At 41.0% G+C, this 16,582-nt stretch overlaps 1 protein-coding gene across 4 annotated transcripts; it reads right to left on the bottom strand.

The window, feature by feature from the left end:
* Window positions 1-137: 137 nt before the first annotated feature.
* On the bottom strand, window positions 138-14,670 carry clasrp (CLK4-associating serine/arginine rich protein). Of its 4 annotated transcripts, none has more exons than XM_085379744.1 (21): window positions 14,565-14,670; window positions 13,352-13,491; window positions 12,882-12,979; window positions 12,689-12,790; window positions 11,058-11,137; window positions 10,816-10,900; window positions 10,587-10,723; window positions 9,889-9,985; window positions 8,675-8,753; window positions 8,519-8,592; window positions 8,396-8,437; window positions 8,114-8,302; window positions 7,428-7,769; window positions 7,163-7,348; window positions 6,063-6,102; window positions 3,406-3,466; window positions 3,199-3,257; window positions 3,026-3,072; window positions 2,859-2,944; window positions 2,594-2,618; window positions 138-1,089 (listed from the first exon to the last, which is right to left on the bottom strand). In XM_085379744.1, exons 2-21 carry the CDS (start codon window positions 13,448-13,450, stop codon window positions 1,047-1,049), a joined length of 1,971 nt encoding a protein of 656 aa, XP_085235870.1. In that variant the 5' UTR covers window positions 13,451-13,491; window positions 14,565-14,670; the 3' UTR covers window positions 138-1,046. The 4 variants fall into 4 exon arrangements, 3 of the variants coding, with proteins under 3 accessions (XP_085235870.1, XP_085235869.1, XP_085235871.1); XM_085379743.1 differs by having other exon boundaries at window positions 14,529-14,654; XR_014907162.1 differs by lacking the exons at window positions 138-1,089; window positions 2,594-2,618 and having other exon boundaries at window positions 6,059-6,102; window positions 14,529-14,661.
* Window positions 14,671-16,582: the final 1,912 nt, after the last annotated feature.

Here is a 16,582-nt window from a genome sequence, read left to right as displayed (position 1 = left end):
GCAAGTAACTCAAAGTAAATTTTATTTGTATTTAACATTCCACATCACTGAGAACAAAGACTTCTCTGCTTTTGTCAACAGCTGGCTGAGGACGGTACAAAAAGAGCAGCCACTTTAATAAATGCATCGACTTTGACTTCATCGGCTTTCTGTGAGGCGGTTTCAGATGGACGTGTCACACAGGAGGCGTTTAAAATGTTCCTTGGTTTAATGTTTTCATATTAAAAAAAGAAGCCAAACTGTGGGAGGAGGTTGTGAAGCGAGGAGGATACAAACTGCAGGTATTGCTTAGTAGTAGATACAAATGTCTCCGTGCTGAGAGGAAGTGTTCAGAAAGGGAAACGGAGAGGGAGAGCATGCAGAAGTGGAGAAACTGGAGTTAGTTATTTGACAAGACTGTCTTTACAAGGAGAAATTAAACCAATTAACTGTATTTAGTGACTGGAGCCCTTTTCAGACATCCTTCACCTGAACACGGCAGCCTTCTGCATCACATTCATCACAGCAGGTCGAATGATGCAGTCGCTTTAGAAAGGACAGGCAGGCACATGGCCCTTCTGCATCTTTGTGGTGTTCGCCTCACTAAAGCCTGAACCACAGAAACCTGCACACGATCAAAAATTCGTTTCTAAGTTTAGGAAATATTTAGAGATTCTTCTCTTACTTAATTCTGCTTTAAAAGAAAAGCAGGAATCTGAATGTTGAGCTTGTGTGTAAGGGGAAGCACCATGCAGCACACATACAGAGATTCCACTCTTAGTCACTGTAGCCAAGTGTGAGTACACACCTTTAGTGTTTGAGGCTACAGGTGCCAGGCATCACAATTGTTCTCAGAAAGCAGCAGTGTGACCTTCAAGTGTGAATAAAACAATCCATGTCTGAAAAGGGCTGAAGGTGTCACAGGATCAAAACCAGAGAACATCCAGGTGCAGATTTGTGTGTTGGTTTATTAGCCAGCAGTCATTTCTTCATGTTTCCATGTTGTATGTAGGCTGTTGTTGGATAGTATGTGCTCGAAACCGATGTACTGCTGTCCAGCCATCCGCTCAGTATCTGTAGTATGGACTCCGCGATCGAGACCGCGACCTCCTGGAAAAAAGAAAAGACTCCAGTATAAAGAGCAGCGTAACAAACAAAGATATGACTGCTGTGCTTTAGTGTGAGATTAAAAATTTGTTTCTAATCTGGTGAAGATCATCTTATCAGCTCCATCAAGGCGCGTAAGCGTCAGTTGTTTGGTCGTTAGCAGTATTACAAACCAACTACCCGAATGACTTTCATAGAAAGTCAGTGAAGAGGTGTCTGCACCTCAGTCAGTGGGGTTTGGAAATATCCAAAGTTTTAGAAACCAATTCAAATTGTGAATTTTAGCACAAAGTTCTTTTATTTATTTAAAATAAGCATTCATGTCCATGTAGTTTAGCCCCAGTTCTTCTTTTTTACAAACATCCCTGAAGTAAACAAGCCCTAGACATCAATAACACATTACATCAGGCCGTACAATGTTCATCTAAAATCATTCATCAGCCTTCACTTCAGACCTAAACTGATCATCTAAACACAAGTTATAAACATAAAGTACACTTCCTGAGCACTTTATTAGAAACACTTTTAAACCTGCTCATTCAAGCAGGCACTCAATCGGCCACTGACGTGGTGGCAGTGAAGTGTGTAACATGTTACAGGTCAGGAGCAGGTAATGAGGAAACAGCTGTTCTCAGGGACTTCGACTGTGGCATGACTGTTGGTGCCACAGAGGCTGATTTGAATATTTCTCACAGTGCTGATTACTAGTGGCACTAAAGTTAAAAAAAAAACAAAAAAAACACACACACACACACACACACACACACACACACACACACACACACACACACACACACACACACACACACACACACACACACACACACACAGAGTGATATCTGTGGACAGATGAGGGAGATCCAATGAGAAAGGTCAGATAACCACAAAAAGGAGCTCAACAGACTGAGCACGTGACCCACGTCTATGTATGAAGGTTACAGACGGACAGCACGTTTGTCCAATACACAGAAATTATGTAATGCTGTTGAGATGAAAGGACTAGAACCCCCAGTGTTGGCAGAAAGATGTGGAATCCACTGACAGATGCTGTTTGGAGAGTAAAGGGAGCCCTGAGCTGAGTATTAAATGGTAAAAACGGACTGGTGCTTAAATGGTGCTTTTCTACTCAGTTACACACTTTATAACCAGAGGGAGTCAGGAATCGATCCACTCACTTTCCAACTGGTAGACGAGCTTATAGTGTTCCTAATAAAGTGCTCTGTGGATGTACACATGTGGCTGTAGAGAAACTACCTGAAAAGGTATTGACCTCTTTGCATTTAGTCTGACTTTTCAACACTAATCTGTACTCTAATTTGCAACTGATGAGAAGACAAATAGCTTAACTACGGTGTCTGCAGGCCTGGTGATGAGCCTTTGAGACAGTGTGTGTGTGTGTGTGTGTGTGTGTGAGAGAGAGAGAGACAGAGAGAAAAAAAAAAAAAAAGAAGACATAATTCATTCTGCTTCATTGTGGCTGTGCAGATTCTTGTGGCTTCTCACATACCTTTTGTATGAGTTGTATTCTCGGCCTGAGGGACAGAGGACAGAGCTGTGATGAAAAACAACTGCATGCCAGAACATCTTAAAGCCCATAAAACTGGCAGAGCAGAAACTGATGGCAGCAAATCAGAGCCTGAGCTGATTAAATATTTTGGTTACTTCTGTGCGAGTATGCAAGGCTGCAGAACAAACACTGCATGTTCATTAAGCCACATTCTAATTACACAGGAGCCATGTTGCTGCTGTCAATCAAAAACCTAAAGCCTTACCATATTTGGAAGGAGAAGGCGAGTGGCTCTGTCGCCCATATTGTCTTTCCCATTCGTCCCTTTCTTTCTCACGGCGCTCGCGCTCCCTAAACGCAGAGCGCCAGGGTCAGAAAGTTGCGACACACAAATACCAAACGGTCCAGCTAGGCACACAAACACGGACTTACTTCATGCGTATCTTGCGTGCCATGGCTCGCAGTTCGCCTTCTCGCTCCTGTAAAGTAAACAACCAGCAATAAGAGGAAATAGGTGGACAAAGACGCTTCTGTCTTACTAAACCTCAGACATGCTCACACACACACACACACACACACACACACACACACACACACACACACACCTGTCGTTTGTGTTCCTGCTGCTGGATCTTCACCTGAGCGGCTTTCTTATCCGCCTTGGCTGCAGATCAGGCAAAAGAAAGATCTTTATCATCTTTTTCACTTTGCATAATATGAGAAAATCTTCAACAGTTTCAAGTTGTGCACAGTGCTGATTCTTAATTCGCACATTAACCACAAACACATGCGATTTGCTCGGCTGCACTCACACTGCTTGTTGAGAGCCTTCTGCATTTTCAGCTTCAGCCGTTCCTGTGGGGTCATCTTGGGCTGCAGGTGACACAAATGTGTTAGTACAGCTTTCCATGGCCGGAAAAAAAAAGAAAAGAAAAAAAAAAAAAAGAAGTGTGTGTGTCAGTGTGCACGCATGTGTTAGAGAGAGGGGGAGGTACCGGGGCTATTGTACAAATTCAATACCATCACCTTTACGAACAGTAGCTGGTGGAGATAAAAAGGGTGACAGATTACAAGTGATTGAAAACATTTTGTGTGTTGGAACAACAGACACAGGCTCTGTGTGTGTGTGTAGACAGACTGCTGCTTTAGCTTGCAACTGCTGTGGGACAGTTTAGAGACAGGCCAGGATCAAAACAACATGAACACAAATATATAGTTTAAAAAAAAAACAAAACAAAAAAAACCAGTTGCAAGAAAAAGTTTGTGGACACTTTGGAATTACTATGATTTTTGCACTGATTGGTTTCAAAATGAAGATCAATCTTTATGCATTTAAAATTTTAAAACAACCTGGGTAATCACTGAGTACAGGCAGGGAAAAGTACTTCCAAAGTTCATTGGAATCAGGCGTTCCAATTGATAAGGTGAGACTGAAGTTTGGGTCGTCTCCAAATCGAGGAAACTGAGAACTGCCGGTTATCTCTCTGCAAAAATAGCATCAGGAATATAGAGTATAGTCCTGGGGAAAACACCCAAGGGTAACAACAAAATCCCTGGACTCCCTAGACATAAGGTTAATTGTGACCCCACAGGAAACCACAACTCTGCAAACTCTACACCCCAAAAAACCAGAACACCATCCTGTGAAGCACGGTGGAGGCACAATTAGGCTTTAGGCTGACTTGTTACCCCAGGTTTTGGACACCTCGCGATTGTTAGGAGAGCAACAAATTACGAAGCATTTTACTGGAAAATGTAAACCCACAAGGAGAGGACTGGTAATCCAAGAACAGAATGAACCAAAGACAAAGAAAATTCAAGGTTTGGATGAGCCAAGGCAGAATCGTCCTGACCTTAATCCATCTGGGGAGGGCTGTTTGAGGGCATTTTCACACCTAAAGTTAGTTTACCCTGGTCCAAATCAGTTGACGAGTTTTGTTTATTTACACACAGAAAACTCCAATCAAACCAAAAAAAAGATGTGAGAACATTCAATCTGCTTATTGGCCACATGTGTCTAAGATGGGAAGAAAATGCTGTGCTCTGGAGCAGCAGATAACTCAGAGTTTATTCCTAACATTCATGTTTATATGGGTAATATTTTACAGTTTGTGTACTGAGCACGGCTGCATTACTCCGCTACATCCCAGAAAGCAAAGCACACCTGGCTACGGGAAGACGTTTAGCTCAAATTTGCATCTGGTCCCACAAACTACTCTGGAGTTGATCTGGATCGAGACCTCCATCTCCAAAGGGACTCAATGTGGTTGTTTTGTCCACACCTGGAGTGTGATTACCATGTTCACACCTGGACAAAGGAACAACGCCAATGGGGAAACAAACGTCGCAGAAATACTGACGAACTCAAACAGTTATGTAGAGAGGAACAGGCCCAGACTCTCAGTGTTGTCTCATAAGCAGCGATGATAAACACATGAAGGATTATTGCAGTTGAAAATTCAAATATTGAAATGAATGATTGCTCAATGTGTTCAAGAAAGGCATTAACTGTTTAAGAAATCAGACCCCATGAGTAAGTAATGCAGAAATCATAATTCTCATGGTAACCCAAAGATTTTCTTGCAACTGTACGAACACTGCCAGAGAGAAGAAAGAAAAACAAGGACTGGAGGAGGAGAGAGGGTCAGAAAGTGAAACAAGAGCAAGTTCAGGTCCGGTGAGTTTAAAAAGTTGGCCAGTGGCGTTTTGTCACGACACACCCTTCGCTGGGCTGTTCAAATCTGGCCAGGCAAGAAAAACTGCAGGTCACAAGCTGCAGGCAACAGACGAGCTGATAACAAATGTACACTATTTGACTGTGTGACAGTTGGGATGTATTCAAACCTCGTCCTCTCTTCCAGGAAAAGAGTGAGAAGAAAAGTCGTCCATGACAGAAATACATTTCACAAAACAGTTTCGATGACTTATTCTTAAAGGAAACTGCTCAAAAATTTAGGAAGTCTGCTTATTTGCTCAATTGTTGTTTTGATCTTTGTGTCCATTTGTACTTTCGAAAGTGTCCGACTATTTCTTTAATCAATATGTTCGTCATTCACGTGTTCATTACTGATTTATAGATTGTCATAAGAGGAAGAAGTGATCTTCTTCATCTCAAGACCTTTGATGTGTCACAGTGTGTTTATTTTAGACTAAAGACAGATGCATAAAGATAACTGCACACATGCATCCACCACCAAGATTAAAATCATCATCAAGATTTCAGAGGACGTATAAAAGTTCACTTCATAAAGAAATGGCAGCATTAACTTAGACATCTGGCAAGAATACTGTAGTGTAATTTGCAGGGCGTGTCCACTTTAGGGGGAGGGGGATAAGAATAAAATAACTGTTCTCTGTGGGCAACAATGGCTTCTACATCCCAGTGTGGTGGACAACCAAGTCAGCCTGTCAGGGATGAGGGAGGCGTAGGCTTTAGCAAGAAACCCAGCTAGATCAAATTCTTACTGACTTTGGCAGCTCCCGTCTCTTTACCACCCGAAGTGTCAGGCCTGGAGAGAGGAGAAGAAGAAGAAGAAGACAGAAAAACACATCACGATGAGGTGAAGATGGCATATTTATATATGCATACTGACTTTCTAACAGGTGTAACGCTGAAGGGTGAGGATGGCTTTTAAATGTGAAAAGCAATAAAGAACAGGTGTTAAATTGTTCTGGCTTCGTGACACTGAAACTGACTGTTTTAAGACTCTTATTTATGGACTTATTTATTGTTCACTGGTGCAGCACAGGCCTAGTCAGGTGCCTTAAGTCTGAAAAGTGATGATGGTAAATAGAGACATGTCAGCCCTAAAGCAATAAAGTACTACTTATATTTCCACTTTATAGCACAGCTCATCTCCAAACCTTTTGTCTTGTGTGTCATTAAACTCAAGAACACTTGCTGTTCAGCTTTTGATTAGCCAATCTAATGAGTTATGAGTCGAAAGTGTGCTTTTCCTGAGACAAAACCATTCTTAAAGAGCGGGGAAAATTACAAAGTTTGATAAAAAACAGTAAAAGGATGAAAACTGTTGGTGGTTTTTAATCAAGCAGCCTGAAATGTACGTGTCCATTTTGCCTAAAAATACACCTTTTAGACGAACATCTGCTAAAATGTGGGGCAAGGCCCCCTGGTGGACGAACAATATATAGCAGTCAGGCCACAAAAGGTCAGTCACAGTGACTAAAGTCTTTGTAAACATGTTTAAATAACCAGGAAATATTTAAATGACAGCTGATGAAGTGTAGAGATTTCTCTTGTCTTTTAAATGGATCTCGCTCCTGTTCTGATTATTTTGCGAGGAAAAAATTAAACTGGAGAGATGGTAATGAAGAATTATGCTCCATTAAGAAATCATCAGAAGCCCAAAATGAATCTGTGACGACACAAGGCTAGAGACACTTAGTCTTATTTATGTGTGATTAAGGGTTTGGATGATCGGCAGAATATTTCCAGATTTCTGACAAGGCCAGGGAGCTTTCATTTTGGATATTAAAGACACCGCTCTTTCTATAATATTGATTATTTACATTTTCACACTCTGTTAAAGTGTTTTAGGGTCTTCTTACTTTCTTAACTTGTCAGAGATGGCAATGGTAGCAGGCTGGGCCCCTCTGTGGGCAGGGGATGGGCTACGGCGAGGACGGCTAGGGGTTCGTGAGGGACTGTGGCTGCCGCTGTCACCACGACGATGTCCTCCACTGCTCCGACCCCCTCTCCTCGAGTTGCCGCCCTGACGTGAGCTCGAGCGGGACCTGATAGAAAGATAAAAGGGCTTCAACTACAGAATTCTGTTAGGCAGCTCATGTAGCACTGCTTACAGATTAAGCTAACCTTGTTCTTCTACGTGCCGAGTATCGTCTCCTATCCCTGTCTCTGTCCCTATCCCTGTCTCGATCCCGGTCTCGTTCTCGCTCTCTGTCCCTCTCACGTTCTCTGTCTCTGTCGTTGGAGCGTGACCGGTCACGTCTCCTCCACGATCCTCCGTTCCCTCCTCTACCTCGGGAGTAGGACCTAGAGCGCCGCCTTGACCGCGAGCGACTCCGGGATCGACGCCCATCTCTTCCCCCGCGTCCTCGTCGGGGTCGGCGTGAATGTGACGATGAGCGAGAGGAGGACCGAGAGGAAGAGTGCGAGGAGGAAGAAGGGGAGTGGCTGCTGGATGACCTTCGTCTCCTGAATAAACAGAGACAGCGTTTCAGTATAAATACAGGCTAGCACCTAGCCTATCATTACATCATATTTTCCGCTTTTAAATGTAATATGTTGTTTAATTTATAGAAAAATTTTGATAACAGATTTCAGCTTTGAAAAATACCCAATCAGATTTTTCTTTATGCGCATGCACACTTCAATAGTTCCTTTTTGATAGTCGGTGATTATTTGGTCAGATACTCTGAAAGCTGATCCACCTTTCTGACCACAAAAACAATCGATATTCTTTCTGCACGAACAGCTGCGGTCATTTTAATTAACAGTGACTGCAAGAAGAAAAACCAGGAGGAGGGAAAGTTACCGACCGGGAGCCCCTGCTATGACCTGCAGAGTGCTGCGAGTTGGAAGGGGCGTGGCCAGAGTGAGGAGCAGCTGTTTGCGGTGCTGCCGCGGCTTCCTCGTCACTGCCGCCGAAGCTGGTGATGAAGGTGATCTTCTCTGGACCGGGAGTACGTGAGCGTGAGCGTGACTCAGAGCTGGACTCTGACTCTGGCCTGAAAGTGATCAGAATTTTTTTTAGTTAAGACACACAGAGGCAGACAACCAATCAGAAAAGTGGGAAGGACAAATCAAGTGGGTGAACTCACCGTTTATAAGGATCATATGTTGGACTGTCTCTCCTGGCGTAGCTGCAAGAGGAAATGGCGAGTTAACATAACCACGTTCTGAGGTACGGTGAAGTTCATTACGGAAAAATAACGCAAATTTACCTCGGAGGGCTGATTTGTCTTCCTTTTAGCCTCTTCTCTCTAAACTCCCTCCTCTGTCTACGAGAGCGGCGGCCCTGAGACGATCAAGCAAACAAACATTATAAAACCTGTGAACACAACCCACACAAACACTTCCCTCAGCAGATTTAGTCTTACAGAGTACATGGCCTTCTCCGCCTCCAGAGCTTTGGCATGTTTGATGGCCTCCACTTCTTCCTTGTCTTTTCTCAACATCCTGACAAATGGGTAGCACAATCACAGCATTACAAAAACCACAAAAATAATTATTTAAACACAGAAGCGCATCAACGTGAAGAAAAGAAAACCAACGATCCTCAGTGTAACAGCACGAGATACATGCGTTCGTGTCGGAGCCACGGCTCAGTGTACTCATTACGGTTTATGTTTTAACGTCAGATGCTCACGTTAAACATTGCCATGGTTTCAAACAATAACAAGAGTGGCTGTACGAACAATGGCTCAGGCTTAAATTGTTCTTATTCCCCAACTTCAGAAAGTGTTTTTTTTACACCCCCCCCCCCCCCCCCCCCCCGGGAGAGCAGCTAGTTTATTTGGGCTGCACAAAAGCCAATTAAGACGACACTAAAAATGAAAAAGCTCATTTTGCACTGTGAACCATACAAAGCTACTCCACTGGAGTCCAAGAATACAAACATGTTGCTCAAAGTTCGCCTTTACTCTACAGAACTTATTTTGAAAGAGATCCTCTAAATAGTCAATCAATTTAAAAGCAAACAAAAAAATACCTTTTTTTACTGTGTGTATTTTTACAGTATCTGCTGAACTTAAAACACTGCAGAAGCTTGTAATTAAAATGAATATAACCCAAATACATCAACTTTGAGGTCAAGGATATTACAGTTAACAAAATTAAACCACAAAAAAAAACAAACCAAACATTAAAAAAACAAAACGACTACATTAGAAAAAATATTTCAGTTAACCGAAAAAATTATAATAAAATAAAAACCAGACTTCTGAAAATAGTTAGTTGATAAAATGTATCACAACTTCCCTAAAGATTCAGACATGTTTACTAAGAATTTGGTCTAAAACACTGAGTCAACTGAACTTTCAAAAAGTTCTGTTTTCACAATAATACCTAAAATTCTTTTCCTAAATCTCACCTCTGAGATCTGCCGTTTATACAATTATACTTAAAAAGACTAAAAACTTAAACAGAATTAAAACCTTAAAAAAAAATTAAAAAAAAAAAACACAGGAAAAAACCCAACAACAAAAGAACCCTGAATTTAAAAACAAAAAGCTATATTAACTTTACTTTGATCAAGACACTACTTAAAATTTCAAGAACCACTGACATCATGACGTCATTAATGACATGTTACCTGACAAAGTCTCCTTCAGCCATTCCATATGGCGTTGCCATTTTGTTCAGGTCCATCACCTGCTCCTGGTTCAGCTCATCAACATCAACCTCCACATCTGAAAGCACACAAGTCGATTTCTTACCCAAGCATTAAACAGGAACACTGACCTGAGATCAGATCGTCGGCTCACAGCATTTAAAACACAATTATCACATAACCAAGAAAAACCTGCAACCGGGCAGAAAAGATGAGCAGTTCCAGCTGAGTGGATCACGTTTATAAAGACAAACTTCTCCAGGTACAGTGTAAGATAACTAGTGTTATTTCTCAATAACTAGCGTTTCACACGCTGTTAAATTGCTTGGTTCAACAGCATTAATTTCTCATTGGGATGTGACATTTCTCCTTCGCTGAAGCCCATTTTGAGGGTTAGTCTGAAGCTAATCCTGGTCCAGCTACACAGATGTGTATCTGGCCATTTGAACCCTGCACTGCATTAAATGATGTCACAAATCCAGCTCGCACAGTCAAATTGACAATTTCAGATTTTAGTCTCTTCTGAGAAACGTTCTGTGGAATAACTCTCGCACATCCAAGAGACGAAAAGCTGATCAAACACATTCTCTGTGGACAGCTGTACCTCTAAATGTTTTATTTGGTCATCTCCTGAATTTTATTTCCCTAACACATAGATTACTCCAGTGAAACACGCTCACCGATATCTGGAATGCCTTCGTCATCTTCGGATTCGCTGTTTTCTGAATTGTCTTCCTCCTTGTCTGACTGGGGCTCAGGCTCTGCTACAGTGCTGTCCTCATACGTGTAACCAATGGTGGCCTTCTTCTCAGCCAGTCTGCACAACACAAGGAAAGATTTATAAACACAACTTAAAATACTGGATTTCACAGTGGAAATAAAGAAATCACTTTAAAATTTAGTTCATACTTTTTCTTCTCATCCTCATTTGGTTTGGGCAGACCACCATAGAGCTCATCCAGGTAGATCTGGTATAAACACTGCTCCTCAGAGACTGCAGGAGGACAGGAGGGATTTAAAGAGCACAACACAACTGCAAAATATACCCACTGAGAGCAGGTCAACACACTGCCATGGTCACATTAAGAATACAGGTGCAACACTATTAAGTGCATTACATAGTCATGTAGATTTTGTGTGTTAACACTCACTGTTGGCAAAGTCATTCTGTACAAGGCCTCTGTAGCGCTCATAGTTACACTTTCTCTCCTCCATCTCCTGCTCTGGAGTGCTGCATGAGACAAAGAAGACTGTTGGTCACATTAAACACCTCACTGAACGCCTAAATCTCACCACACCAAACTGGTTTGTCTCCTCACCAAGCATGAAAGATGACTAAAAATACAATCTCACAGATGACCTGTTCAATTACTGAGCAGCAGGTGTTTTATCACAGAGTAAGAACCAGAAGTCTTACTAAAAAGCTACTCTACAGTTATTACCACAAGTTTCAATGCACCAGCACAAACAGTCAGTGAAGTAATCGGCATTACAACACATAAAGATGGAAACAGACAGTTGTGCTATGACCAGCGTTTTTAAATTTTATTTTGTTTTTAATTCTTTAATTCTATTCAGTTTTCCATCACTTTACAGAATCGCTTGGTATTTTTTAGATTAGTTTTAACTTTATAGAAAGGTTCAGTTTTAGTTTAGTTTTTAATTTTAGTCTTTTAAATTATTATAATGTAATAGGAGGGGTATTTATCAGAGAAAGTTTTAAGAGTAGTCACCCGGTCATCCCAGCAACCATCTTCAACAAAGTCTCCTCATGGGTGGTGTTTTGAGAAATCAATGGACTGACTGTGCCTGTGGTTAGAAAACAGTGAACCTGTAAAACTAACCACAGCTATGATCAGCATTTGAGGATTGTGCTGACACCTTATTTCAGGTGTTCAGTCAATCCTGCAGCTGGCAGCTTCACACCACTGTCCAAAGACATACACATAATGTCAACTGCTCTCGTACTGAGCAGGATTACTGCTACAACCACACATCATCAGCAGGGAAACACCAAAATGTTTTACAACGGCCTAAAAATCAGTTCACTTTCCTATTAGCAGGTCAACAATCCAGCACCTACTGACCACAGTCTTAAAACCCAGGAAATCCGGAGGACCATGAGGACCCATTTTAATAATCTGTATTCATACTAGGAATCAAGGTCATGCAAGCTGTTGCTCTTCTGCTCCACAGGTGGTTTCTGTCCTCCCTGAGCTCACCTTAGGACACCTGCATTACAGTTTGGACAGATGTACTGCCCCAGTCAAAGCCCCCACCTGCCACTGTCTTAGGAGCGGGTCACCAGAAGCACTAAAGCTGTGCTTGAAGAGTCATAAATCTACTACTACAGACTACTGCAGCAGGTGTTTTGGCTTTATTATTATAGAAATTGTAATATAAGTAATTAAATTAGCCTATTTTTTTCTTAAAACAAACAAACAAACAAACAAACAAACAAAAAAGGGGTCACCATCTCTTTTGACCACTAAAGTCAGATCAGCTCAACCTCATATAAGAGCAAATGTTTCCACAAAATTTAAAAAAAAAACCCCAAAACAAAACAAAAAAATAACTGAAAACATATGAATGAACTATCTTTACTGTTGAATATATAACAATCTGTACTGCATATGTACAACAATCTATGGTGAATGTGTGAATCTCCTCACAACTGTCCAATGTAGAATCATACAACAAAAAAGTAAATAAATAACCGTAAAATGTTCACACAATGTGGGTTCCATGTTAAAAATGTGACTTTAAGTACTTTCAGACTTACGATGTGGTGAGCAGAGGTGGAGTGTAGGTGGGGATGTAGTCCAGGTGAGCCCTTACATCAAACCTGTCAATCATGTTGTTGGCATCTCCTTGCCAAGGCATCCTTCAGACAACAAAAATGAGGCAACATGTGATCATAAGCTCTGCGGTGTGGCTCATCTCTTATTATGTGTGGATTTTGTGATTTTCCTCACATGTTTGCAGGGCTCTCTGCAGCCAGTGCCACAGCTGGATCCAGGTGGATCTTGTAGGCTCGACCATGAACTTGAAGAAACTGAGCAGGATCTTTTTTCTGTCAAAAGAAAATGAAACTGTCAGAATGCAATGCATTGACTAATATCTAAAAACTACAAAATGTTACACTGCACAGCACTTTAATTAAACTGAAACCAACAACCATGGAAATTAACTTCTAAAACTTCACACTTTTTTAAAACAGTAACTGGTTCATTGATGCAATGAGGATAACTAAAAGCTGTGCCAACTATATGCATATGTTTTTAAAAATACCACAAAGTTTGGATCCACTTAACTGTGTATAAATTTGCTCAAATCTTTCCTTTTTTTAAAAAAAAAAAATCCTGCAGTAAGAGTGTTCAGGCCAGACCTGCTCACTCCTACCCGGTGGTACACTGTGGCAATGCTACATGATAAAGTTTCTTACTATTTTCTCGTAGTACTCTCGCCGGCGCTCGCCTCGCCGTTTGTAGTCTACCATCATGCCACGGAGCTTGCGCTCATGTTTGCGGGCCTCCTGCCACATGACGGCTCCGCTAGGGGTGGGGGCGCGGCGGGGCACGGCTGCTGCTCAGGGCAAACAAGCAAGAATCATGGAAGACAGGGGAAAGTGAGATTAAGGGGTGTTAGGGGCAAGATTAAAAATAAATAAATAAATACTGGACTTGATAAACAGAGCACTTCAAGAGCTCTGAACTCCACGTTATTTCCTTGATATACAGACAGAAAGTATCTCTTACATATTACAGTTGATATCTCTGATCAGAACCAACTACAGAGTGCAACCAGCACATCTGCAAACACACTATCAACACTCAAGACTCACAGTTTTAACCTTCACACTAAACACAGGCAATGCAATCGTTACCTAGATTCCTTGTTAAACACTTGACAACCAAAATCACGCACTGACGTCTAAACTTCTAACAAGACAACAGGCACATAGTCTGAGATTAAAAGGCCATGAATGCACAAATTATTTGTAGTCTGTCTATTCATAAGTAAACTGAGGCATATTGGTCACTTCCTATAACTGAAGTTGTGACACGTCACATTAGAGATGTGAGGGAAATTCAGTGTAACGAAAAACCAAAAATGTATACGTTTGAAATTAATTTGCATCAGTGTCTACACTTCCAGTGCATTTCTCGGAGTGTTTGACGAAACTCATATCCGCTCATATTGGTACATCACATAAATTACAGTGAATCAAGGTGTCACCTCTGCATCTCCCACCACTAAACGTACTTTTAATTTACAGCAGTAGCTAAACAGTCTTAAGCTAAAAAGCTAACCTAGTTTTCTATCCAGTATTAACGTAGTTAAAACGGTTACATTACAACGCTGTTTGTCCTAAAAATTGTTATTTTAACCCGTCTACGCCCCACTTTCAGCGTTCAGATTCAGCCGGGTGCTAAAAAAGTCTGTGTTATCAAAGTGATGTAGGAGTTTGTTAGCATACACACGGGCCTGACTGCGCATGCAGCCCGGGCCTTTTTAATGCTATCTAGCATCACAACTAGCCTAGCTTAGCTGATCTGCAAATGCGTTGGGAACAATAGTCAAAAAGCAGCTACGAAACACTGAAATCTACACACACGTACAGGGCATTCAGCGCGGTCTAAATTCTCACAGTGTACCTGTTTTACTAATCGCCAACACACACTCGGGTTGTTTTCAGTTGGCCAAAAGCGACGTTAGCAGAGTGGAGCGTAACCACACGCCTCCTTAGCGTATATATAACAGGCTGCAGTACCGGCTCTGGCCTGTGAGGGCGCTGCGGGGGAGGCGTGTGTATGTAACATTAATGGGAAGATACTTTTGAAAAAAAAAAAAAACTCCTTATAATAAAACACAGTAAACAATAATCACCATCAATACTTCTACCTTCACAGCAGAGGAGATTCTATACAAAGCATCACAAATGGTTGTGAACAGGCTGATCCGAAGGGCCAGCTCTGTTCTAGGATGCCCTCTGGACCCAGTGGAGGTGGTGAGTGACAGGAGAATGGCGGCTAAGCTGTCATCACTGTTGGACAACATCTCCCACCCCATGCAGCAGACTGTGACAACACTGAGCAGCTCCTTCAGTGGGAGACTGCGGCACCCACGGTGTGGGACGGAGAGATTTCGCAGGTCTTTCCTCCCCACTGCTGTCAGACTCCACAATAAAGACTAACTGATCAAACACACACATCCACACATGTGCAATAACACTAAGTGCAATAATCTTTTCTGGCATCGTTGTATTTTTACTCAGTTGTATATAGCATTTGTATTCTATTTTTATCTTATTGTATATTTTTTCTACTGTATATAATATTTTATTGTATTCTATTCTGTACAGTTGTGTACTGTGTTTATTCTTATTGTATTCTAATTTTTGCTTCATAACTTTTGCACTGTCCACTTCCTGCTGTGACAAAACAAATTTCCCACGTGTGGGACTAATAAAGGTTATCTTATCTTATCTTATCTTAAATAAAATAAAAAACAAACAAACATTTTGACAGCTTTCTTCTTCTTTTTAAATTTACAGATGGTTTTAATACAATGCTCGGTGTCCTTTTGAAAAATTATGAATAAATATTTAGATTGATTAAATTGGGTTTTTTAGATATAGTTTATACTTTGCTATGATAGTTAAAAGTTTGAATAAATGTAGTTCTTTTTATTGCTGAAACTGAACAGTACCTTATTCCAGCACAAAGATTAGTTTTTCCAAAAAGCCTTCCTTAAACTTTAACAGGGTAATATATGTGTTTTATTTTGAACGAAAGTTTATTTACATTATCTGTTGGCTTCATAATGAAAGTTACATAATAACTCAGTATGAAAAACGGATCAGTGGTTTTTAAGGTTGTGCACCGTATTTGGCCACAAGATGTCCCTGTAAGACAGGAGAGATGCACATTTGAAGTTATCACAGTTAAACAGAGATACTTTCAAGGAACTGGCAAACTGTGTGTGAAAACATTTGTGGTAATCCAGCTAAAAATAATTAAATTTATCTTTTTTTTCTACAAAGTATTATGCCCCTGTACCAGTCTATGACTACTTTATGTGCACCAGGACATGCATTAATGCTGCTCTAGTGAGAGTCACTCAGTGTTTAAGCCATATATTTTCTTGTATTTGTGGATTTGTCAAACTCTCCTGAATCCCTGTCAGAAATACAAACCCAGGTGTCCTTGGGTCAGTGCATCAGCTGCACATGTGGATGGGCACTAAAATAAATCCTTAAAGGGAATCTGTTATATTCATTTTAACTACCACATTTTTCTGTATAAATCAACTCTTCTGGAGTTGCTGATTTTCATACATACATACACACACATTGCATACATTAAAAAACCAAGGCATGCACTAGACAGCTGAACTTTACATCATGTATCTATATTGTTATCTTTCCCTGTTATGTATATTTACTCATTGTGTGTCTGCCTGTGTTTTAAGCTGAAAGCTAACACACATCATTTTGTTATGTGACTACAAAATGATCATAAAGAATCTTCAACTCCTCTTATTTATCTCATGCTGATATTTGTCGCAGAGTCAGAACGGAGCTGAAAGTGTCAGACCTGGATATGACTGAGTTTAAGACCATTTTAAAGGAATTAGAGAATAACTCTTTTAGTCAGTGTGACTGCTTTTAATG

This window comes from Rhamphochromis longiceps, linkage group LG14 (genome assembly GCF_057381845.1).
Source record: "Rhamphochromis longiceps isolate RC_006_pf linkage group LG14, R_longiceps_female_GT1.1, whole genome shotgun sequence".
Taxonomy (NCBI): domain Eukaryota; kingdom Metazoa; phylum Chordata; class Actinopteri; order Cichliformes; family Cichlidae; genus Rhamphochromis; species Rhamphochromis longiceps.
The sequence above is the reverse complement of the archived record's forward strand: the minus strand, read 5'-3'. Positions and strand labels throughout refer to the sequence as shown.

Coding starts and splice junctions, on each gene's coding strand:
- clasrp (XM_085379743.1), bottom strand. Junction 10,901..11,057: donor ACAGAATGACTTTGCCAACA/GTGAGTGTTAAC, acceptor GTCCTCCTGCAG/TCTCTGAGGAGCAGTGTTTA. Junction 7,349..7,427: donor TCGGCACGTAGAAGAACAAG/GTTAGCTTAATC, acceptor TCTTTCTATCAG/GTCCCGCTCGAGCTCACGTC.